This window comes from Podarcis cretensis (genome assembly GCF_951804945.1).
Source record: "Podarcis cretensis genome assembly, chromosome: 4".
NCBI classification, from domain to species: Eukaryota; Metazoa; Chordata; class Lepidosauria; order Squamata; family Lacertidae; genus Podarcis; species Podarcis cretensis.
Genome location: NC_137173.1, coordinates 35,438,915 through 35,463,372, shown reverse-complemented (window position 1 = coordinate 35,463,372; position 24,458 = coordinate 35,438,915). Strand labels below are relative to the sequence as shown.

Here is a 24,458-nt window from a genome sequence, read left to right as displayed (position 1 = left end):
ATACTGAAAATCTAGGCTGTTCAAAGGGATCCAGCTGCAATAGATGCTTTAGCTATCCATTATTAGCCAATATGTGAGACAAGTTGCTGCAAAATCAGCTTTAGGGTTTACTAATCCTGGCCAGGGTTTGTGCATATGTGGGTGGTGTGGGTGTTGCTTTTGGACCAGCTGCTGGCAAAGGAAGATGCAAAGCCAGCTCCTTTTCTTCCTCTGCTGTTTTTCAAGCTTTACATCAGAAATGAGGAATCCAAGGCCTCTCCAAATATTGTTGGACTCCAACTCACATCAACCCCAGCCACTATGGCCGGCGGTCAGGGGTGATGGAAGCTAGAGTCTAACGACATTTGGAGGGTCGCAATCTCCCAAACCCTGCTTTAGGTGCACAGAAAGAGTATGAGCTAGGCTTGAACCCCTGACCCACTGAAACCCACCGGTTTTTCCCTTAGAGCTGCTCAAATGCATTCTGTGGCCTGGAGGCCTTACTCAGGCACCAGTATGTTTTATTTCAACAGCTGATAGTGCTGATTGATACCTACCTCTTGTTGACTATATACAGTGGTACCTCAGGTTACATACGCTTCAGGTTACATGCGCTTCAGGTTACAGACTCCGCTAACCCAGAAATACTATCTCCGTTTAAGAACTTTGCTTCAGGATGAGAACAGAAATCATGCTCCAGTGGCACGGTGGCAGCGGGAGGCCCCATAAGCTAAAGTGGTGCTTCAGATTAAGAACAGTTTCAGGTTAAGAACGAATTAAGTCCACTGTATGTCCAACCACAAGGGACGCAGGTGGCGCTGTGGGTAAAAGCCTCAGTGCCTAGGGCTTGCCGATCGAAAGGTCGGCGGTTCGAATCCCTGCGGCGGGGTGCGCTCCCGCTGCTCGGTCCCAGCGCCTGCCAACCTAGCAGTTCGAAAGCACCTCCGGGTGCAAGTAGATAAATAGGGACCGCTTACCAGCGGGAAGGTAAAAGGCGTTTCCGTGTGCGGCTCTGGCTCTGGCTCTGGCCAGAGCAGCGATGTCACGCTGGCCACGTGACCCGGAAGTGTCTCCGGACAGCGCTGGCCCCTGGCCTCTTAAGTGAGATGGGCGCACAACCCCAGAGTCTGGCAAGACTGGCCCTTACGGGCAGGGGTACCTTTACCTTTACCTTATGTCCAACCACCCGAGTAGAATGCTACAGAAGTTTACTCAGCAGCTTAGGTTCAAAATATGCTTCTGTGTTGAACTGGTCGTGGTTTTCATGATACCACATAACTCTCTTTAAGGTGGGGTTCAGTGGTTTGCAAAATCACAGACTGCTGGTAAGCAGGGAAGTGGCTAATTGCACCACTTTCAACCATGCTAATGCTTTAAACATCCTTAGAGTAATAAGATTCTCTTTCATATTTCAATATTGCTCAGTGTGCACAATAAGAATTTCTATCGATAACGTGTTTCGTTTTCCCGTGTGGTGGAAGCATATAAGTCTGGTTTTTGTGGGTTTCCCTGGCACAGCAGAAGGTGCACTGACTTCCTGAAGCTTTATCCTTTCTGTCCACCAGAGAGGACATACCTTGCTAAGTTCATGTTTGGCTAATGCAATAAGAACCTACAGATGGTGCCGAGCTTTTGAGACTGGACTCAGTGGGGTGGCTGCTGTCACACTAACTAACTGGAAGGATGGATATTAAATCCCTAAGCTAGCAAGAGCTGATTGAGGCAGTTAAAAGGAAGAACAGCTTGCATTCAGATACCGTAGCCTTGCCTAATTCATTTTTTAAATGAAACCTCAATTAAAAGGGGATGAGGCATCATTATCAAGAGGACTAGGAGCATGAAACTATTAAAGAAAACAACAGGGGTCCTTAGCAAGAAAATTGGCCTGTGTTAAATAAAATTGCCATTAATTAACATTTGCAATTACTGCAAGTGTCAGAGTAGCCAGACCATTGTCTGTTGGCATTTGAAAACTTAATAGAAGCAGACTCCAGTCCTTTACCACAGTCTTCTCTTCACCTCCATATCATTTCCTTTTTCCTGCACTCAGTGCCCTGTTTGTCCATATTGCTCCCTCCCCGCAAGACGAACTGGATCACTTGCTAGAATTGTAAACAGATGAAGCCAAATATTATTTAGTGTTTTTATATTGTTCTTTCTCCAAACCTTTATTAGGCATTGCAGATATAAACCACCTTAAAGCATCCATATACAAAATAATTAAAATATATACAAAGAAACAGCCATATAAGACATGTTGTTGTTGTTTAGTCATGTCTCACTCTTCGTGACCCCATGGACCAGAGCACGCCAGGCACTTCTGTCTTCCACTGCCTCCTGCAGTTTGGTCAAACTCATGCTGGTAGCTTCGAGAACACTGTCCAACCATCTCATCCTCTGTCGTCCCCTTCTCCTTGTGCCCTCCATCTTTCCCAGCATCGGGGTCTTTTCCAGGGAGTCTTCTCTTCTCATGAGGTGGCCAAAGTATTGGAGCTTCAACTTCAGGATCTGTCCTTCCTGTGAGCACTCAGTGAGCACTCATATACTGTAGTAATTTCTGTTCTTGTTAGATGAGCTTTGGGCTGCATGCACATTACTGCCGTAAAATGCATTTTGTTGTTCTTTTTCTCAATTTGGATCAAAGCTCTTTGGGGGGAAAGCCCATCAAAATGCAGTATTTCATAAGAAGCAAGAGGATGGATGTGGATTGTGGCTAATGTCATGTGTACATCGCTTCCCAAAACAGAAGTCAGAGCGCACTTGATGCAGAGTAAACAGGGGTGTGTTTAAAGTCTTGGTTTCCCAAACTTTTCTGGTGGACTATTCCCACACACTGAAGCCCTGTTCTCTACCTGTCTTTCTTTAAAATGAAAAACCTCCAGTTTCTGAAATGCCAGATTTTGAAGTTGTATTTCAGTTCTACTCTTCAGCTATTGCAACTCAAATTTGCCTGTGATGTATCAGTCTCAGTGCGACAAAAATATAGCTTTCAAATAGGAAGCCACAGTCCCTCCTCAAATGCCAATATAAAGAGGCAGATACCTTACAGCACTTATTTCAAACACTACTTCAATCTATAATCTCCTACAGGAAATTTATTGCAGTTGCCAAACCTGTCTACAACAGGCCCAAGTTATCTGTCTGGAGGTCGAGTTAATGAAAGCAGTCTGTTTATAACTGCTTAATAAGGAAGAAGAGTGTGGCATTTATCGACTCATCATTATGTGAGCTACATTTAGCACATACCAAAGATTACAGAAATAACAATAATAAATTACTAATACATGACTGACTTGATGCAGACAGTAAAGATGTAATGTAAATGTCTATGTTTATTTAAAATAAAATAAAATGGTATAAGCTAATTTCAAAAGCTCCTTATCTTTAGGGAAAATAGGAAGGAAAAGCACAATTGATGTAAATGAACATAAAAATATAGGCGGTATAATTTTTTGTGTTGAATAAAATTTGGGTTTTATGGTCGTTGATACTATAAAGGCTTGCACTGTCTTTGAAATTAAGTCCAGGGAGTATCCAGCATAGAGTTGTCCCAACCCCCACCTTTCTAAGCTGATTGACGAAAACCACTTTCCTGAGACTAGTTCAAGGTCATCCTTTTCTGCCAGGGCCTGCTTCTGCCTCTTAAGACTTTCACTGAAACAAACCCCACCCCACTTGTCCTCCCTTCTGTGTGTAACCTCGGAACAAGGTTGTGGCCAGCATGCTTGAATGTTGGTACAGTGGTACCTCGGGTTAAGAACTTAATTCGTTCTGGAGGTCCATTCTTAACCTGAAACTTCTTAACCTGAGGTACCACTTTAGCTAACAGGGCCTCCCACTGCCACCGTGTGATTTCTGTTCTCATCCTGAAGCAAAGTTCTTAACCCGAGGTACTATTTCTGTGTTAGCAGAGTCTGTAACTGAAGCATCTGTAACCCGAGGTACCACTGTACTTGATTTTTGTAGGCTAAATCCTCTTCATTCTCCCCACCCTTCCAATTTCTCCCCCTCTTTCCCCTAAGCAACAAGAAAGAACCTTCCTCGTTCTTTTTTTAATCTTAGGTTGCAGATCATAATGCGACCAACTATAATGTGCTCAGATGAATGGCGGGAGGGGTAGGTAGAGGTGGGGGAGAGAGAGCTTTGCAGTTACAAACTGCAGAGCTAACAAGAGCCTGCTAAGAGGGCATTTCAGTGCTGAGTGCTGCTGCAGTTTCATTCCCTTCTCACTACGCTCCTGTAGCCACTGGACAACTCTGATCCATTCTGCTGAGAAGTGCAAGAGGAATATTTCAATGGCTGTGCCTGGAATCTCTAGAGTAATTCTGTCCTCCCTCTCCAGAAAGGCATGTAGGAAGCATTCATGGGGGCCACCCCCTTTTATCCTTGCAACAGTTCTACTAGGTAAGTTAGGCAGAAATGTGGTGGACTGGCCCAAGTTCTGAATTAGACGATCTGTGCTCCCCAATCCAAATCCCGCACACTGAATATAGGTCCTGACGCTAGCAGTTGTTAAAGTGAGAAAACAACTTTGCAGCCCCCCGTTTCCAGGGGCTGAGTGACCTTCTAGATTAGAATGGCAGGAAGTAGTAGTGAGGCTGTATCAGGAAGGTGGAACCACTAAAAACCAGGTTTACCCCCTCACAAAAGTGATCCAACCCACCATTGGATTAGAAGCATGGTCTCTATGCTCAGAGGCAGTATACTGCTGCTCCGAAATGAATTTTTTATAATAAAAATTAACAATTCAATGAATGAAGAGGTGTAAGACCTGGAGTGGGATTCAACTGCGGCAACCCACCAGCGCAGCAGCTACACTGCTAGGAAGAGCCCTGTTCTAGCACAGGGCAATAAAATAAAAAAGGTAAAGGACCCCTGGACGGTTAAGTCCAGTCAAAGGCAACTATGGGGTTGCAGTGCTCATCTCGCTTTCAGGCTGAGGGAGTTGGCATTTGTCCACAGACAGCTTTCCAGGTCATGTGGCCAGCTTGACTAAACCACTTCTGGTGTAACGGAACACTGTGATAGAAACCAGAGCGCACAGAAATGCTGTTTACCTTCCCGCCACAGCGGTACCTATTTATCTACTTGCATTGGCGTGCTTTCGAACTGCTAGGTTGGCAGGAGCTGGGACAGAGCAATGGGAGCTCACGCTGTCATGCGGATTCAAATCACCGACCTCCTCATCGGCAAGCCCAAGAGGCTCAGTGGTTTAGACTACAGCGCCACCCACGTCCTATAGGGCTATAGCTGGATCCAACAGGCAGCTTGGGCCAGCTGAAGTGTTGTGCTGTTTTAACCGATCATGCACTGTTTTGTACTGTTATGCTACTTCTGCTTGCACAACAAACATATATTGCACAGCAGTGTCTGCTTTCCCACTTCTTGCAGTAAAAGACAATGGATTTTACCCCTGGACATCCCCCCCCCCCCCAGCTGAAAACAGGATGTGAGACTAGATGAGTGGTCTGATCAAGCAGATCAATCATAGAATTGGGAGTTGGGAGAAATCTTAGACGTCTTCTTGTCCAGCCCTCCCTGCTCAGTGCAGGATCTGCAATGCATTATGGGACTTGCGTTATCCCTGAGAGATGGTTGCCCAGCATCTGATTAAATACCTCCAGTGAACGAGTGATCACTACCTCTCAAGGCTGTCTGTTTTTACCATTAGGAACTTTCTCCTAACGTTTGAGTGAACTGTTTCCTCGCAGTTTCTGCTCATTGGGGCTATTCTTGCCTCCCAGAGCAACCAAGTTCAAGTCTGTTTCATTGTCTGCATGACAACCTGTGATGGTCGTGCACAATAATAATACTTTTAATTTTTTCTTTTGCAGTGTGCCAGGAAGCAGTATGGGAAGTCTTCAAAACATTCTGGGATAGGCTTCCAGGACACGAAGAGTACCAAAATTGGCTGCATCTCTGTGAAGAAGAAGCTATGAGTATATTTGAGATGGGCACCAACTTCAGCCAGTCTGAGGAGCATCAAAGACTCATAATGAAGGTAGGTAAGGGAACGTACTAAAAATCTCTCAGCTGGAAGCCTTTGACTAGTAAGAAAGACCAAAATATTATTTTGCTGGTTCGACTTTTATTTAATGCCTTGAAATGGAAGTATTTCACACAATTAAATTCCAGTAATGCTGGCTTAGCTTTCTGAAGTTTTACAAAGATGTCTTTCCTCTTTAGCTCATTGCTTATTATTATTATTATTATTAGTAGTAGTAGTAGTAGTAGTAGCAGCAGTATACCTCCCTATACACAATAACCCAATAACCCCCCCCCAAAAAAAACCCTGGCTTCACAAATGCCAGGGCTAACAAGCCGCAAACTGGTCTGTTTCCATTCCCCATTGTTTTTATATTGATTTTTGTTATTTTTGTGCTGTTTCAATATTGATTTATGTATTAAAAAATATTGTTGCCAAAAGATACATAACCAAAGCAAAGGAAGATCTCTAATTATGGGTGTGAAGAGCCCAAGCCATCTAATGAAGATTTTGGACATACTGGGTAGAATTCAATGTTGCTTGTATATTGTATTTTATTGCATTACAATTTGAATTCCATAGAATTCACATTGTCATACAGCATAAGAAGTAAAAGCAATAAAGTGCAATTAAAATCAATGAGTATTTAATGCAATGGATGTGCTCCCATCTTCAACCATCTTCAGCCATGCAAGGGACCACATGAGTGATGTTCACAGTCAGTCCACTGATTAGTTTGGCTAATAATAATAATAATAATAATAATAATAATAATAATAATTTGTACCCTGCCCATCTGGCTGGGCTCCCAGCTACTCTGAGCGGCTTCCAACAAAGATTAAAAACTTCCCTGAACAGGGCTGCCTTCAGATGTCTTCTAAATGTCAGGTAGTTGTTTATCTCTTTGACATCTGATGGGAGGGTGTTCCACAGGGCGGGTGCCACTACCAAAAAGGCCCTCTGCCTGGTTCCCTGTAGATTTGCTTCTCGCAGTGAGGGAACCACCAGGAGGCCTTCGGTGCTGGACCTCAGTGTCCGGGCTGAACGATGGGGGTGGAGACGCTCCTTCAGGTATACTGGGCCAAGGCCGTTTAGGGCTTTAAAGGTCAACACCAACACTTTGAATTGTGCTCGGAAACGTACTGGCTTAGCACTATATGTGAACCTGGGTGGGGATAAATAATCCAAGCTGGTTTGAATCATCTGTACCTAATTTGCCTTTCAGGCACCTTCAGACAATAAGCTATTCTTGCTTTCTGGCATAGCATGCTTGGGTTGATCTATGGGGAATAGAGACAAATTGGTTTAGGGATTGTTGGTTCTGGAATTTAGACAAAGGTTCAAACTTAACAGGTTTTGTGGTTGCTTCCAACTCTGATTCCATGCTTTTGTTATTTCACTAAGTTTTTCCACTTTCTTCTTAGTGCTCAAAAAATAATAATTCTAAGTGCCTTGTGTGGCAAGGAAGTAAAGAAAAGGTACAGCTTACCTTCCAGTCAGCTACATTTGTAAGAAAAATAATGTTATGACATTCAGTTGTTATCTGGATTTGCAAAGTGATAGCGTGGCATGCAAAGGGGGATTTTTTAAATCAATTTTTGCATGCGTCCAAAAGCCTAACCAAAGAATTAGTAATATTTGGCAGTGATATGAAGTTCTTCTATACTAACCAGCCCACTTTCTCATCAGCCAGTGCAAAACTTGCTTCTATCCACCACCCAATCATTGGCTGAGCTAGCATTGGGTGGGTGTGGGACATGGCATGCATAAACCGAGGGGGGGGGGAAGACTGGTGCTTTTTTCAATGGGAACATTTTGGTGATGTTCTAATGTTATCTGTGCTAGCACAGAGCCCAGGAATGAAACTGGGAGGGGTGGAGGGCTACCTAGCCAAAGGTCTCAGCACCAAACTAAGATATGAGCATGCGGGTATTATATTAAATAGAATTATTCACTATTATGTATATGTGCTGTCGAAGCGAGCACAGAATTATTCACTATTATGATAACACATCACTAACTACTGAAGTATTATTATTATTATTTTTGCATTTTGAAAACAGTTAATATTTTTAATAGCATGATCAGTATGTATATCACAGCTCCTTGGATACTTGTAGCTCATAGAAATATTTAATCACGTATCTTCAATGTTCAGATGCGCAAGATTAAAGTAATACGGGATCAGAAAGGGGATTCCCTAATCCTTAGGGGATTTATTGTCAAAGAACATATTGCAGGAGGAGTTAGCAGCCAGCAGTTCTATTTAGCTGATTGCAGCCTCCGGGAGCTTGTGACCAGGACTTGTAAATAGGGGTGTTTTGAAGGGGAGGCCCAGAGTGCTGTCTCATGGTGTACGTAGGACCAAGAGACATTGATGGCAAGGGAGCAGCTGCAGTGACTTGCAACATCTGCACCATGTTTGTCTTCCTGCGTGAGAGTACGCAAATCTACACCTGCAGTAAGTGCAAGACTTCTTGGAAGAGAAAGTACAGCAACGAGGCCCACCTACCCACACTTTGAGCTGCTGGGCAAGACGTGGAAATTAGTGAGAGAGCAGAGTGGACTGTCCTGAAACTGTGATGTACGTGGGGTGCCCCTAGGGAGGAGGGAGATCATCCATTGCAGGAGATAAATCCTTGGAGGAATGTGGCACACCGAAGCAGGACTGTCGGGAGCCATGTTACTGGAGCTGCATAATTGATTCCATGCCCTCACCCCAGACACTGATTCTGGGCCAATGGAGCAAGGACAGCTGCTGTAGACCTCAGAATACACCCAGGTGGCTGTGGAAGGTACAATGTACAGAATGATTCCTTCTACTCCCCTAGGAGGAAGAGAAATGTGGTGGTAGGTGACTCCCTACTGCCTGGCTGATAATTTCAAGGGGATTATCTATCTTGGAGCTGGTTCTCACCAACAGGGAGGAACTGATCGATGAAGTGGAAGTACTGGGAAATTTGGGAGGAAGTGATCATGTCCTCTTGGGTTTCATGATACAGAGGCAAGGGAAAGTTGAGTGTAGTCAGGCATGCACTCTGGACTTTAATAAGGCTGATTTCAAAAAGCTTAAGGAACTACTGAGTGATGGTCAGAAATACAGTGGTACCTCGGCTTACGAACTTAATCCATTCTGGAAGTCTGTTCTTAAACTGAAACCGTTCTTAAACCAAGGTGTGCTTTCCCTAATGAGGCCTCCTGCCACCGGTGCCCTTCCACTGTTCAGCTTCTGTTCTTAGACCGAGGTAAAGTTTGCAAACTGGGACACTACTTCCGATTTTGCGGAGTTCTTAAACTGAGGTACCACTGTACTCAAAGAGGAAGGAGTCCAAGATAGATGGGAATTTCCTAAAGGTGTAATATTGTAGCTACGGAGGCAGAAAATTCCAACAATAAAGAAAAGTGGGAGGCATCTGAAGAAGCCACTGTGACTGCCTAAAGAGCTTACAGATGAGCTGAGATTTAAGAAGGGCATGTAAAAGAAATGGAAGAAAGGGGAAAAATCACAAAGGAAGACAATGCACAAGTTGCCAACAGTTATAGGGAGAAGGTCAGGTGGACCAAAGCTGAGAATGAGCTCAGACATGCAAGAGAGGTTAAAAATAATTTTAAAAGGTTTATTTGGTTATTTTCAAAGCAAGAGGAAGAACAAGCAGGTGATAGGTCCTCTGTATAGAGAAGACAGAGAAATGCTATTGGGTGACAGAGAGAAGGTGAAATTGCTCAACACCTACTTTGCCTCTGTCTTCACCCAATAGGAAAACAGTGCCCAATCTGGTGGTAACAGAATAAATGATACAAGGAGGGAGCTGCAGCCCAATATAGGAAAAGAGGGTAGTAAAGGAACACTTAGCTACTTTAAATGAATTCAAATCTCCAGGGCCTGATGAGCTGCACCCAAGGATACTAAAGGAGCTTGTGGATGTAATCTCAAAGCCTCTATAATCTTTGAGAATTCTTGGAGAACAGATGAGGTCCCTGCAAACTGGAGGCAGGCAAATGTTGTGCCCATCTTCAAAAAGGAGAAAAAAGAAGACCCAGGTAACTCCTGAGTGGTCAGCTTGATGTCAATACCAGGAAAGGAACAAGAACAGATAATTAAATGGTTGGTATGTGAGCTCTTCGAAAAGGATGCTGTGGTTATTAAGACCCAGCATGGATTTCTCAAAAACAAGTAATGCAAAATGAATCTCATTTCTTTCTTTATTATTTTCAATAGAGTTACAAGCTTTGGAGGATGAGGGGGTCAGGGGAATACTGTGGATGTAGTATATCTTGATTTCATTAAGGCTTTTGACAAAGTCCCCCATGATATTCTTGCAGATGAACTGGTAAAATGTGGAATGGACGAGTTACCTGTTAAGCGGATTTGTAGCTAGTTGACTGACCCAAACCCAAAGTGTTCTCACTAATGGTTCCTCATCATCCTGGGGAAAAAGTGACAAGTGAGGTGCTGCAGGGTTCTGTCCTGGGCCCCTTGTTGTTCAACATCTTTAAGAAGGATATTAACAAGCTGGAACGTGTGCAGAGGAGAACAACCAATATGGTTCTGCAAGGTTCTGGAAACCAAGCTTTCTAAGGAACAGTTGAGGGAGTTGGGTATGTTTCACCTGGAAAAGAGGAGACTGGGAGGGGGTATGATAGTCATCTTCAAATACCTAAAGGTCTGTTGTCAGGAAGATGCAGCAAGCTTGGAAGGTGTTGGACTCTCCTTCATTGGAAGTTTTGAAGCAGAGGCTGGCTGGCCATCATGGATGATTTAGCTGAGATTCCTGCATTGCGGAAGGTTGAACTACATGGCCCTCAGGGTCCCTTCTAATTCCACACCCCTTTGGTGTGGCAGTTTTAAGTAAAGATCAAACTAAATTAATGCTAGTGTTTGGAATTTAACCCTTGACTATTAATATGTAGTTCCGGTACGGGTATTACCCAAATGACTGCTGTAGGAAATGGCAGCCCTGTTTCTTGTTCCCTCCTTTGCCTACCTAATATTGAGTTCAATTTCCCTTATGTTCTGGTATCATTATGCTGAGTGTGTCCCTACAGAAGCCTATGGAGAAAACTGGGGGAAGAGAAACAAACATTGTAGTGATGTCAGGGTATACGGTACATTGAATTAGACATTTCAAATAGAGATACGGAGAATGCAATGTAGAGTTGGCAGTGGCAGTTCTGCATTTTTTGTAATGTATAGTTCTGTCCTTAGTTACGTACAGTTCCACCAGAACTTGGAATAAGCAAACAAAATAGCTTTTCTTCTCCATTCCATATGGTTTCTTGGGTTTTATTGTGCCTCCTTAAAGAATGTTTGTTCTTGAACTATATTGTGTTTGGTTTCCTGGCTTGTCCACTCTCTACCTAGTGATGCACACTCACTGCATTTTATTCATACACAGTACAATAAGTTTGGGTTCAATATCTTGAGACAAGAATTAACATGGTGGTTTTATTAATTAGCAGAAAACAACGGCCAGTTTTCTGCTGGAGTTTCTTCAAATCCACCTTCACACCATTCGAAAGGGATCATCTCTAAACTCTTTCCCTAATGTTTATTGTAAGGAAATGTACTCCAGTCACTGCTCCCAGAATCTTCTGCCCCAGGATCAAACTCAGAGAAAACTATGTGCAATTGGTTCAGAAACTGGCAGAGCACAGTGCTGATTGGTTGGAGGCTCATGATGTCACAAACCCATCTTCCCATCACCCTGGGAACAGTTTTTCAATTTTGTGTGCGTGTGTGCTAAAAGTAAATAAAGAAGGCTCCAGATGAACAAATGAACAAACATACAAGCAATTCTTTAAAAAACAGAAGTAGCCTGAAGCATAGTGGCTACTACCTCTGTCAAAAAAAACATTGTAAAATGGAGGGGAGAAGTGGTGCTTGCTCTGTGGAAGAGAGAAAAACAATGATTCCTGTTTTTAAGGTACATTTGTGTGCACTTCAAGATTATCTTTAATTCCAGACTTTGGAGCAGAGGCCCAAGATTTTCCAGACATTTCCCTATAACTTTGAGCTTGTTATCACATTAGTATTGCAAGTGGCTTCTTTTGGAAGTCTTTGGCAAAGACTTTCAGACAAGTATGCCAAGGCTCAAGTTAGATATGAACAAGCATGACTTTATCCTTTCCCTCTTTTTAACTAACAACATGTGCAGATGTCTTGATGTTTATTCACAGCTATATTTACTTGGGATTCATCAAGCCAAGCAGCTTAATTTGCCTCAACTTGCAACTCTAGTTTTCAGCCAGGGAGTTAGGACTATATTATGCAGACACAGGTTTTCTAGATAAGTCTTTTTCACTTTTACTAGTAAACCCTGTCCAATTTTGTTACAGCTTATGGTTGAAACATATTAGTGTATGTACTTAACTGCATGCGTAATAATCATGTAGCGTTATCTGTTACTTGTTTATTAGTGAAGCACTTGATGTTACTTGGGTTTTTTAATATTAAAAAGCATAGGCAGCCTTCCCTTTCTTTTAGGGGAGTCATAGGACTCAGCTATACAGTTGCAAATAAAACATTTTAAGTGTGTTTTAAATGCAATACACAATGTTACACTAGACAGTGATGGTGAGCCTTATGGAAAAATCCAATGTATTTTTAATTTTTTTTTTTAAAAAAGCATTTTCAGAATGGTTTTTATATGTGTTGGAGAGTTGGAAGGCACCCATAGGATTGTCTAGTCCAGCCCTCTGCAATACAGGAATGATAGCAGTTCCCTGTGAAGAGGGATTGATTATGATTTTAACAGGCCTGTTTAGACTGTGAACCTGAATATTTTATGGAATTAGACACAAGGCACTGGCAGGTCCAATGAAATAGTTGCAAGATTACTTTAGTATTCTCGTTGCCAATTCAGAGCCACTGAGAAGCACACTAAGAACTCAGTCAGCCGGCATCTTTTCAGTGGAAATGGAAGCTTCACACACAGAGACATAGGATTGCCTTAGACAAGAGAGAATTAGTCACCCCTACCCCATTACACACCCAGAAACTAATCAGACTAGCAATTGAGTTTTACTCTAACAACAGCAACAGGACACCATCCTTGACTGCGCTTGAGGGCAACAGGCTAACTTAGGGGCAAGGCCTGAAGCTTTCTTCTCCAACACCTCACTAATATTCCATGCTCTCTCACTGCCTAAGGCAGCTGCCTCACTCAGCCTAAAGGCAGAGCAGGTCCTGCACACACATATGAGCCTTTGCAGGCAGCTGCTCCCACCACTGAATTGGGAATTCCTTGCAGGCAAGGAAGCTCTATGTGCATCTTGGGCCAAGGAAGGGAGCACAAAGCATCTTGTTACTGAGCTGGGAAAATGCCCTTAGATACTAAATCCCGAGTTTGCCTGAAACTCATATACTGAGGGAGCAATGAAAATTGCTCGACTTGAAGAAAACTTTTGGAAGGCAGACATAATACAGTTCATTTCTAACTGGTATGCTCTTGGCATCCGTCCATCTCGGGAGATAGTGGAGGAGTGAGACTTAGGGGGTGAAGGCAAACGGTTGGAAGGTTGCAGCACTTGCTGTGGCTGTAGAGAGTTATGTGGGAGAGACATGTTTTGTTGCAGCTGGGGCAGATGAAGGCATCCAGTTGTGCTGCTATGGAGGCACCACAGTTTTCCTTCTCTTTGTGCTCTTCCCAATGGTTATTCCTCCTCTGGTCACTGCTGTGAATACTTCTGTCTCCAGACACAGCAGTCGTGTGCCGTTGTTCTTATTTTAAATTGTATTGTTTTAACATTTTGATGTTTGTTACCTTGGGCTCCTGTGGGTAGGACATAAATTTAATGAATAGAATAAAAGAAAGCCAAGGGATGAGCACCAGTATTTCTGATCCCGTGCAGTGTGTTTCGTGCACTCTTTCAAAGCCACCTGCCCAGAGTCCTAAGCCCAGACAGCAGGAGTGAGTGCCTAATCCCACAATATCCAGGGTGACAGCACGCTTACATGTGCCATCAAACCGAAACACTTCTGGTAAGTGTTATTTTAAGCCTGCTGGTCTTGACCGGGTCACCTGCCTAAGCAATTTAGAGAGAGATGCATTTTGGGGAAATAGTTATTTTCTTTATTCAAGTTTACTACTTAGAGGAATTGTATGGCCATGGAGCGGGAAAAAGGATCATTCCTGGTTGTTATTCAGGGAGCATATGGACTACTGATGCTTCGCTTTATTGGTAGTTTCAGAAAGGTGTCCAGAACGCAGAAATTTAATGTAATAATATTCTCTGGTCATCCAGAGTTATAGGACTAAGGTGTTATGAAGTCAGACAAACACTTTCAAAGTGTCCTTCATTCAAGGAATATTCCTGATTTTAACCTTTTATTGGATTTTATTAGCAAAGTCATAGGCGTTTGCGCAAAATTTCATGAGGGCATGCACTCAGCGAATTTTATTCATTTATTTTAAAAGTGAACATTTATTGAACACATAATTAAAAAGGACATTAATTTTTGTTCATCAAACAAAGAAACTAAAATTTACTAAAAAAAAAAAATCCAACTATGTTACTTTAAAAATAAAAACTTTAAAAATGAGGCACAAAATACCAATTTTTGGTACTTTTTTTAGCCTGTACACATGCCTATGATAAAAGTACAATTTTATATTGTACACTTGTCACTCCCTTGATAGCTTGCTTTTATGCTGCCCCAATAATAATAATAATAATAATAATAATAATAATAATAATAAATTTTATTTATACCCTGCCCTCCCCAGCTGAGACCGGGCTCAGGGCGGCTAACACCAAATATTTGTTGTTGTTGTTTAGTCGTTTAGTCGTGTCCGACCCTTTGTGACCCCATGGACCAGAGCACGCCAGGCACTCCTGTCTTCCAGTGCCTCCCGCAGTTTGGTCAAACTCATGCTGGTAGCTTCGAGAACACTGTCCAACCATCTCGTCCTCTGTTGTCCCCTTCTCCTTGTCCCCTCCATCTTTCCCAACATCAGGGTCTTTTCCAGGGAGTCTTCTCTGCTCATGAGGTGGCCAAAGTATTGGAGCCTCAGCTTCAGGATCTGTCCTTCCAGTGAGCACTCAGGGCTGATTTCCTTAAGAATGAAGAAGTTTGATCTTCTTGCAGTCCATAGGACTCTCAAGGGTCTCCTCCAGCACCATAATTCAAAAGCATCAATTCTTTGGTGATCAGCCTTCTTTATGGTCCAGCTCTACTATACATCAGCTCTCACTACTATACATCACTACTGGGAAAACCATAGCTTTTACTATACGGACCTTTGTTGGCAAGGCAAATATATAATTCATTATATATATGATATATAAATATATAAAACAACACCAAATATATAATACATTAAAAACACAAAATGATATTGCTTGCTTGCGCGCGCGCGCACACACACACACACACACACACAGCAACCAAAATCTATCATTCTGTTCTTCTGAATTTGCCTGTATTATAATGGTTCTAGAGAACTGTAGTGATGGATGCCACACCAATTGTGGATGGCTTTCTGCACAGCTGTTCAACAGTTAAACAAATCAGATCCCTCCAGTTGTTTGCATTCAGTTTTGCTGGCGGTTCTCAGAAAGCTTGAATGGAATTTGATCACATTAACAAGACCACATAAGTTTTCCGAAGCGACATAAAGAAAGTGGATTTCTATTTAACCTTTCCCCCCCCTTGAATTTTCTGAATATAATATACAGTAGGCAATGTGGTAAAGCACCATTTAATATAAACAAAAAAACCTAGCAATGTGGTCATTTGATTTGAGTAATCCATCTGAAGTTTTCCTGTTCACCTGAATAGATGTAGCCAAGAATCTATGCAAGGGGCTTTCTCCCTGTAGGCTCACCTGCACTAGACAAGAACAGGAGTGGTATCACAGAGGGTGCAAAAATATAACTCTTAAATTTGCAAAATGCAAGTACTTACCCGGAATTTAATTTTCTATTTTTCCTAGAAGCTGTCCTATGCTAAAGACGCAATGGGTGGGTGAGTATCAACATTACCCTGCATTTTACAAATAGTGTATATCATTAGATATATGAAGTAGCATTTCAACCACTTGTGCTTCTTTTAAAATTTTGGTTTCTTGTCAGTCCCTGCAGCGATTGGGCGTGTGGGTAAGTCACTTATACAATTTTAAAGCTTTAGTCTACTCCATTTCCCGCTCTGCCTGGTGTTCAGTTTTATGAAAGCATTGTAAGAATATGCTTCGTATAAATATCAAAAAGTGGCACTAGAGGCTTAAACAGACTGAAGGTCCCATGTGTAAACCTCAAAGCAGACTCACGACCCAATGCACCTTTGGCATGTGTCTTTCTCATATATATATATGCCTTCTCAGACTTTATGCCAGGCTTCATGCTGCCACATGAAAATGTATGTCTTAATTAGAATAGCTAGAAATGAACTTGTTGACATTGGCTTGTAGCCTAGCAATTTCATACCTATGAAGGGTTGACATTCAAACCCTAAAGCACTTTTCTGATAACCAGGGTTCCAAAAGATAAGATAACGAACAATTCAATTTGTTAATCAAAGAACTGTGTGCAACTGTTTCCTCACACTCAAGGGAGTTTTGCAGTTGTGCTTCTGGAATAGCAGCCGCTCATCCCACGTGACAAAAGTGCAAGTGCTTTTCAAAAGCAGTTTGTGATGTGGTACGGTAGGCCTGCTATTCAAAGAAAAACATTTTTAAAACTCTCCTGGGCTAGGTGGGTCCAAGGAACTATTTGGCTTCCTGTCTAGATATTGTGTGTAAGGGCTAGAACTAGCTGTGTAGCTGCCATTGGCCATCATTGCAAATAAATTCTGCAGGTAGATTTGGGAATGCAAATGTAAGCAATGCACTCACTGGAAAGATAACATAAAATACTCTTAAACAGAATATAAATGCTCTTATAAAATGACTGCATAACTACAATAGCACTTTTTTTTAAAAAAATGACATTCTAAGAGTTTGACTAGGGACGCTGGTGGTGCTGTGGGTAAAACCTCAGTGCCTAGGACTTGCCGATCGCATGGTCGGTGGTTTGAATCCCCGCGGCGGGGTGAGCTCCCGTCTTTCGGTACCAGCTCCTGCCCACCTAGCAGTTCAAAAGCACCCCTAGGTAAAAGTAGATAAATAGGTACCACTTTCTAGCGGGAAGGTAAATGGCGTTTCCGTGTGCTGCGCTGGTGCTGGCTCGCCAGAGCAGCTTCATCATGCTGGCCACGTGACCCGGAAGTGTCTCCGGACAGCGCTGGCCCCCGGCCTCTTAAGTGAGATGGGCACACAACCCTAGAGTCGGACACGACTGGCCCATACGGGCAGGGGTACCTTTACCTTTAAGAGTTTGACTAGTTTAGGTTCTAAACCAGGGATAGTAAACCTGTGGTCCTTCAGTGGTTATTGGGCTCCCATCAGTCCTAGCCAGCATGGCCAGTGTTAGAGGACTGTGGCAGTTGTGCTCCAACAACATTCAAAGGGCCATAGATATAAGTGTTGTGTGCTTTATTACCTATAATGTTTTTGGTATTTAAATATCCAGAGACCATTTTCTTTCTTTTATTTTCAAATCACCACAACTACTGAGATACCTTCTTGACTATGCTGTCCATGTAAAAAGTTTAAATAGCAAGGCTGGGGTTTGACCACATTTGTGGAATTCCCCATGAACAAAAACTGGGTTTGTGGTTTTTTTCCTGGAAGAGTAATTACAGTTGCATGCAACATCTGTCTCCAAGTTCAAGTTTGGACATATCAAGTTTTGAGATCCAAAACTCCTTTATTTTATATTTCTTCTGATTCTATATGGCACTAGTCTCTTTAATTTTGAACAGAATTTTCTGCACTGTGTGTTTCGACACTGCATTGTTTTATATAAACCTGGCGTGTCTTTGGACGTGCTTTTAAATCTTGACCACAAAAGATCTGTCTAAGTTGAGGCCTGTCCTGGAGAGAACAAGAGCACTTCAAACACGGAGTTGTTTGAAACCAGCTATTTTTCTTGTGTGAGAAACAACTTCAACTAATTTTTAAAGGAATTTTTATAGTGTCATTATTTTTTGAAGTACTGGGACACGTGTACTCAAGTGCTGAGAGGTTGGACTCTGTTTGCAAGGCTGAAATTCCAATACGTGGTCCATCCCAACCCCCCGAAAATCAGGAGGCAGCCAGGGATGGCTTCCAAGTCCAGACATTCCATGGAGCAATAAACTGGCATTGTAACTAAGGAATCAGAACTGCATTTAGATGTCAAGAAATCATGCTGCTTTCTATTAAACATGACAGGAAAAGCTGCTCTTTTTCAAAGAGCAGCTAAGAGAAGAAAACAAATATGTCTGAAGTAGAATTAACTTCAGTATAGTTGCCATTCCAATAATTGAGATCGCAGTGGATTCACATGCTGTGTGGCAGCTGGATCATGTGTCCAACATGCACCAAGTGTGAAGGGGAGGCATGCATCTCCAAGCGTGCGCAAATGTTAGCAGATGTGTTGTTTTCACTTCTTACACCAGATGCTAGGGAGGTGCCAAATGTGGCTACCATACTCTCCAACATTTCATTGAAGAAAACAGAGATGCACTTAGTGTGCTTGTAACACATCTATTTTCACAAAAAGCTTCATTTCCTGTCTTAACTTACTCTGATGTACTAACTCAACAGTAGCCTGTTCTGCAGTGGCTTTTGAAGCAGTTTATAAACACATTGACTATAACTGTTTCCTCTGGGGCAAGGAACCTCTTAAGAATATTTATAATTTCACAACTGATGCAATTTCCACAAGAATTTACTTTCGGGTGTATCCAACAGTGTTACTTAGCTGACAGTAAGGGTTCTGTCAGCAGAATGGGGAAAGAGGCCATTTTTTGAGATACCCCTCCCCACTGAAGCTCCCTCACATCCCTGAACCTGTTCTAGATGGTTGGAGGACCCTGAAGAGCACATTTGGGGAAGCTTGGGGAAAACAGAACAGCTGGAAATTTATTCACCCCCTGTTCTGCTGACTCTTATTGTCAACAGTGATACCATTGGATACAATCCTATGTGGATAGGCCATTGGGGAGATGGAATGGAAAGGAAGCAGTTCACTGGCATTTTATGTCCACGTGAATGCATTTAGAAGTTCTCCAATGAGAAGGTTTAACTAAAATATGGGGGTTACAAAGAGAAGCTGACCAGTTATTGTGCACACTCCTTTTTTCTGCCCTTTGAGAGTAGGTGCCAAAGAGATGCTCCAACAGCCATGCTCAAGAATGCCGACCACAGAGCAGAGATGGCCAACTGCACTCTTAAATACTATGAACATTCCAAGACTGATTGCTCCCTTACCACTCTCAGAGGGCAGACTATGGAGAGGACAAAGGGAAGAGGTCCTCCATTACCTGCCTGCTCTTCTCTTTCTCCAGTGGCAACATGGTGGTTGGACTAGTGACCTGATATATGGTGGCAGAGCTCTCAGGCTGGCTTCAGATTTGGAAAGTGAGGGTCTTGTGCATGGGCTAGTTGGCTTGGTGTTTTGTGTTTCTGTGAAGGGATGAGGACAGGCCCCTACAGAGTTTGTCTGAGGCCCGAAGCAGATGTCCCCAGTCGGCTGGAAGGCCCAGGGTGTTCTTTGAATGAGAGTGTAAGTCTGGCAGGCTCCTGGTGCCCACTCCCCAGCCAGCTTAGCCCTCCAAGGCCTGGGGCAAGTGTAACTGGCTGCCCCCACCCCACCCTGGCCTGGAGGCTGTGTGTGTGAGAGAGAGAATGGATGAATGGGTTATGTGCCTGAATGGATGGGTCTTGCTTGTGTGCTTTTGTGTCTCTCTGAATGGGCGGGTGATGTGTGAGAGGGAGATAAGGAGGGAAAGAGAGAAGGGGTGATAGAGGGAATGTGAGAATCAGTTATTCACATGCACTTTGGCTCTGCTCACCATTTATAAATGGCCCCAGTGACTTTCCCCCGACACGATGCAGTCCTCAATTTCAAAAAGGTTGCCCAGCCATTACATACATGCATAAGCAGGGCAGCCCAAGATATTTTTATCCCAATTCAAAGGACAAGATGGTGCACACACACCCTTTCAATGGCAGTTGAATTTTAGTTCAACACTGGTGGCCAGACAGCATCCTCCTCTGCACCTGAGAGCCATCGGAAGGGTTAGAAGGTGCAGTTTCAGGTTGTGTGGGGCACTCACAGATCTGTCCTCCAACTCCTTGCTGCCACACCCCACACACCAGTGTCTCCTGTTTAAGGTAGCCACTTCACTTTGCCTTGTGTATGAGAGTTGAGAGGTACCCAACCTGCCACTCAAATATTTAACTTCTAGAGATCAAAGAGAAGGGTTCAAACTTAAAGGACATACCGTATAAGTTAAGGTGGCAAATCAACTTAAAATGCTTTGTTGGCAGCCTTAGTTTTCGCCTTGTTTTCATAGTTTTAAAACAAGTTCTTCTACAAAAAAAGTCTGGCACAATGTTATAAAACTACAGCTTTGGCTATGTCTCCCTTAGCACCTCATAAAATCTCACCCGGACTTGGGAAAATAGTTGTGCATAGGTGATTTCAGCTAATTATTGTGTACTGGATAGTTTGGAGTAGCTAGAAAATGAAGATGTTTTGTTTTTATTGCATAACTTACTTCCAGGAATAGCTCAGTTGGTTTTACTGACTATTATGCAACACTAGGATAAAAGTATGTTCCAATATAACTGATGTTTCATGAATGTAGAAAGAGACTTGGCTCTTTAAAAGTTGTAGAAGACCAAGTCCTTAAATCAGTATTGATTGTTATTTTTTTATTAGGCTTTGTATCCTTCTATACACATGTATAATTTAAATGGGAAATGGTGTTCAGGGTAAAAAAGCCTTAAACTTGAAAGAAAAAATGGCGATATATTCAGTACTGCACACCGAATCATAAACTTTGCCTTCATACCTTGCTATATAATCTATGTCACAATGAAAGCTCGAAATTGTTATTGAAATCAAATAAGCACCTGTGGATTCTTGTGGGGAGTGGGAAGCAATTGACTTAATTTTTGTTTTTACTCCAAAGATCAAGAGTGCTGACTCATAAGATGGTTGTCTAGCTTCTAACTAATCTGGCCCTGAGATACTTGAAGGCAGGGCCGGCCCACCTGTGAGGCAAGGTGAGGTTACTACCTCAGGCAGCAAAATCCACAGGGGCAGCAGATCCCAATGGAGATCTTCCCCGCCCCCCTTGCCCCCAATGCATCTCTTCACTCCCCCATTCTTTCCTAGTGGGGAGGGAGGACCATTTTGTGCTTTGCCTCAGGCACCAAAATGTCTTGGTACAGCCCTGCTTGAAAGAACACCTGCTTCCTCTTCAGTTAAGATCCTCAGAGCATCTCTGCTGTTGTCTGTGATGAAGAGCAGGGTTTTCTCTGCAGTGGCACATTCCACCTAGAATGCCCTACCTAGGAAGGTCCAGCCTTCCCTTTCCTCTTTTGTTGTTTACTCTGTGTCGAATTTTAGATGAAGAGTGCTATTTAGCTCATGTCTTCCTGTGGGTTTCCTGTAGGCATCTGGTTAGCCACTGTGATCACCAACTAGATGGAACTTTGGTCTAATCCAGCAAGACTGCTCTTACATTTCTTGTTATAAGCTCCTTGGGGCAGGGATCTGCCCTTTTATACTGTTTGAAACACCATGCACATTGAAGATGCTTAAATAAATAACAACATGGACAGCTGCTTATGACTTCTTTGTTCTGAAATGGATTTGCACTATAGGTGATTGTAGATGTCATTGGGAAATAATTTGGGAATGCCAATTAACCCCAAAATCCCACTTATGTAAGGAACTACAAAACAAAAAACAAACAAAAAACAGCTGACTGCCTGAATTCAGAAAGGCATATAGATCTTGACTCACTATTTAACCAAAACATCAACCAGCAGCATTTAAAACACAGACCTATGCAGCATTTGCAAAGCATGGGAAACATAGGTTGTTAGCCCTCTAAATGTCGCATAATGTCGCAAAATTGTGATTGTGGCCAGAATGGACGAATTCTATTAAATACAACCCCACCCTCTGCTATTATAATTAGAAAAATCAGGTGTAGGATTTTAGAACGTCATGTATGGATAATAAATGCTAGGAGGGTACATTTGTTTCAGAACAAATACTATGAAACTTTGGGAGGCGTAGGTTAAAATTGGGCCTTCCCTTGGACAATTCAGTGTCCTGGTTCTCACACCACATAAGCCAAACAAACATTAACAAACATTCACTCTTTCCTGATTTGCAAAACATAGGAAGTTGCCTTATACTGACTCAGACCAGTGGTCCTGACCTAGTTCAGTACAGTGGAACCTCAGGTTAAGAACTTAATTTGTTCTGGAGGTCTGTTCTTAACCTGAAACTGTTCTTAACCTGAAGCACCACTTTAGCTAATGGGGCCTCCTGCTGCTGCTGCGCTGCCGCTGCACAATTTCTGTTCTTATCCTGAAGCAAAGTTCTTAACCCGAGGTACTATTTCTGGGTTAGCGGAGTTTGTAACCTGAAGCGTATGTAACCTGAACCGTATGTAGCCTGAGGTACCACTGTATTGTCTACATCCCAACCAATTCTTTGGGGTTTCAGACAGGCATCTTTTTCAGCCCCACATGTATATGTCAGGGGTTGAACCAACAATTTTCTGCATTTTAAGAATTTGCTCTACCATTGAGCTATGGCTGTTTCCCTTTGAAGTAACCTAGAGTACTATTGGTTTACTTGCAAATGACGAATAGTTCCTTAACTTACTGTTTGCAGCCTCCAATTTTTTGGGTGATCTTGAAACAGCAGTTGAGAATTTTCATCTATTGTTGTTGATGATGTGTGTTTAATGTGTACATGCTGAGGTATTTTTGACTTTATGCTCCAACACATAGCTTTTCAAATTTTGGCCTTATGATTATATTATAGAATTTAAGCAGATAATAAAATGGCTGGCTTCTACACTCATGATTATTTTTGTACTATTTCTATGTCAGTTTTTCAGGGCAGCTAACAAAATCAAAAACAAAATATTACAATAAATACATAAAAACAATATAAACCAGCATAAAAACCAATAGCAGTAGAGGTAAAAAAACAGAAGGCAAGAATAATATTGAAACAATGCAAGACTCCACAGCAATAAAAGATTGGGTAAATGAGGAGAGCACCTTGCACCAACCTTCTTACCACAGTAGGTGGGGGAAACTGAAGAAATGCCTCTGCAGAAGAAATCCATTATTTGGCAGAATCATGTGGGAGAAGGGCAGTTCATATTGTACAGTCCTTTTAAAGATAAATACTAGCACCTTAATTTAGGCCTGGGAAAGGATTAGGAGCTAGAACAGCTGTTCCAAGACTGACTAGGTGTGCTCCGTACATCTGGCCTTGGTTATAAATTTAGCAGTTGTGTGCTAACTGCTAACTCTAGTATCTGAACTGTATTCAAGGGCAGCCCCACATGCAACACACAACCAAACAGCACACAATATATGTTACCAGAACAATAGAAACTGTAGCATGGCCCAACTAGTGCCCACTGTTTTGAGGTTTTGTCAAGCCTAAAACGGCTTTATTCACGTCAGATTTTAATGAATATACTGCTTCTGCTGTTGTTTTATTTGATGTTTTGTTGATGCTGCTCATGTTATTGGTTGTAGTTGTTTTACTTGGAAATTTGTATGTTCTTTCATTGTTTTATAATTGTTTTCTTTGACTCCAATCCACCTTGTAAATTCATTGGATTAAACATGGAATACGTGTGTGGAATCCAGAGTTAGTTAGACCTAAATCCTAACTAACACTGGATATCCCTTATTATAATTGGATGTAAACTTAAGAGAAGTATTGTCTAATCTTAAAAGAGGGGCTGGGGGCTCTTTTATTTATATCTCAGATTTTTGAAACGTAATGTTTAATAGTTGATAAGCCCAATGCAAAAATGAGTTATTTCCCAGTAATTCATATTCATTTAATTACAAAGGATATCAGGTGCTTTAAGGGTTGCCATATGGCTGGAATTTCCTGGACATACCCGGAATACTGTAGTCGGAAGCAGTGTCTGATCGTCAAAAAAATGTCTGGGAAAATCCAGACGTATGGCAAGACATGTGTCATTTTTGCCGATTTTCCTTAAAAATAGCTCAAAAACTTTCTGAAATATGGCAACCTGGAATGCACCTTATATGGCAAATTCAGAGTATCTTACCACTTTTTGATAATAGGAGATACAAAGGCTAAAGGTAAAATTAAACATTGCGCTATGATGGATGCTTCGTCTGCACAAGCATTGCAGGTTGCCTAATGAAACAATTCCCTCAGCTAACCTCCTCACTGTTCTGAGGGGTCTCCTGCGCCACCCTGCAGTCCTTGCACAGGCCTTCTGCTGATAGGGTGGGATTCAATAATGATCCCATGTCTTCTGTCTGACAGTGTGCATCACACATTGTCAGTAACCCCAACAATGCCAGTAATCCAGAGCAATTAGTAACCCTGCAGCACTTAACCAACTGAATTTAGATTTTCCAGCAGCCTGGGAGCTAAG

The 24,458-nt window shown here is 42.3% G+C and overlaps 1 protein-coding gene across 1 annotated transcript in view; it reads left to right on the top strand.

Moving 5' to 3' along the window:
- IMPG2 (interphotoreceptor matrix proteoglycan 2) overlaps window positions 1-24,458 on the top strand; it is a gene marked incomplete at its 5' end in the record, with an annotated part of 58,954 nt that overhangs the window by 5,603 nt on the left and 28,893 nt on the right. The window contains 3 exons of the mRNA XM_079972180.1: window positions 5,814-5,980; window positions 15,901-15,932; window positions 16,040-16,063. Of these exons, the coding sequence (XP_079828306.1) occupies window positions 5,814-5,980; window positions 15,901-15,932; window positions 16,040-16,063 (223 nt within the window). The remainder of the gene's footprint in view (window positions 1-5,813; window positions 5,981-15,900; window positions 15,933-16,039; window positions 16,064-24,458) is intronic.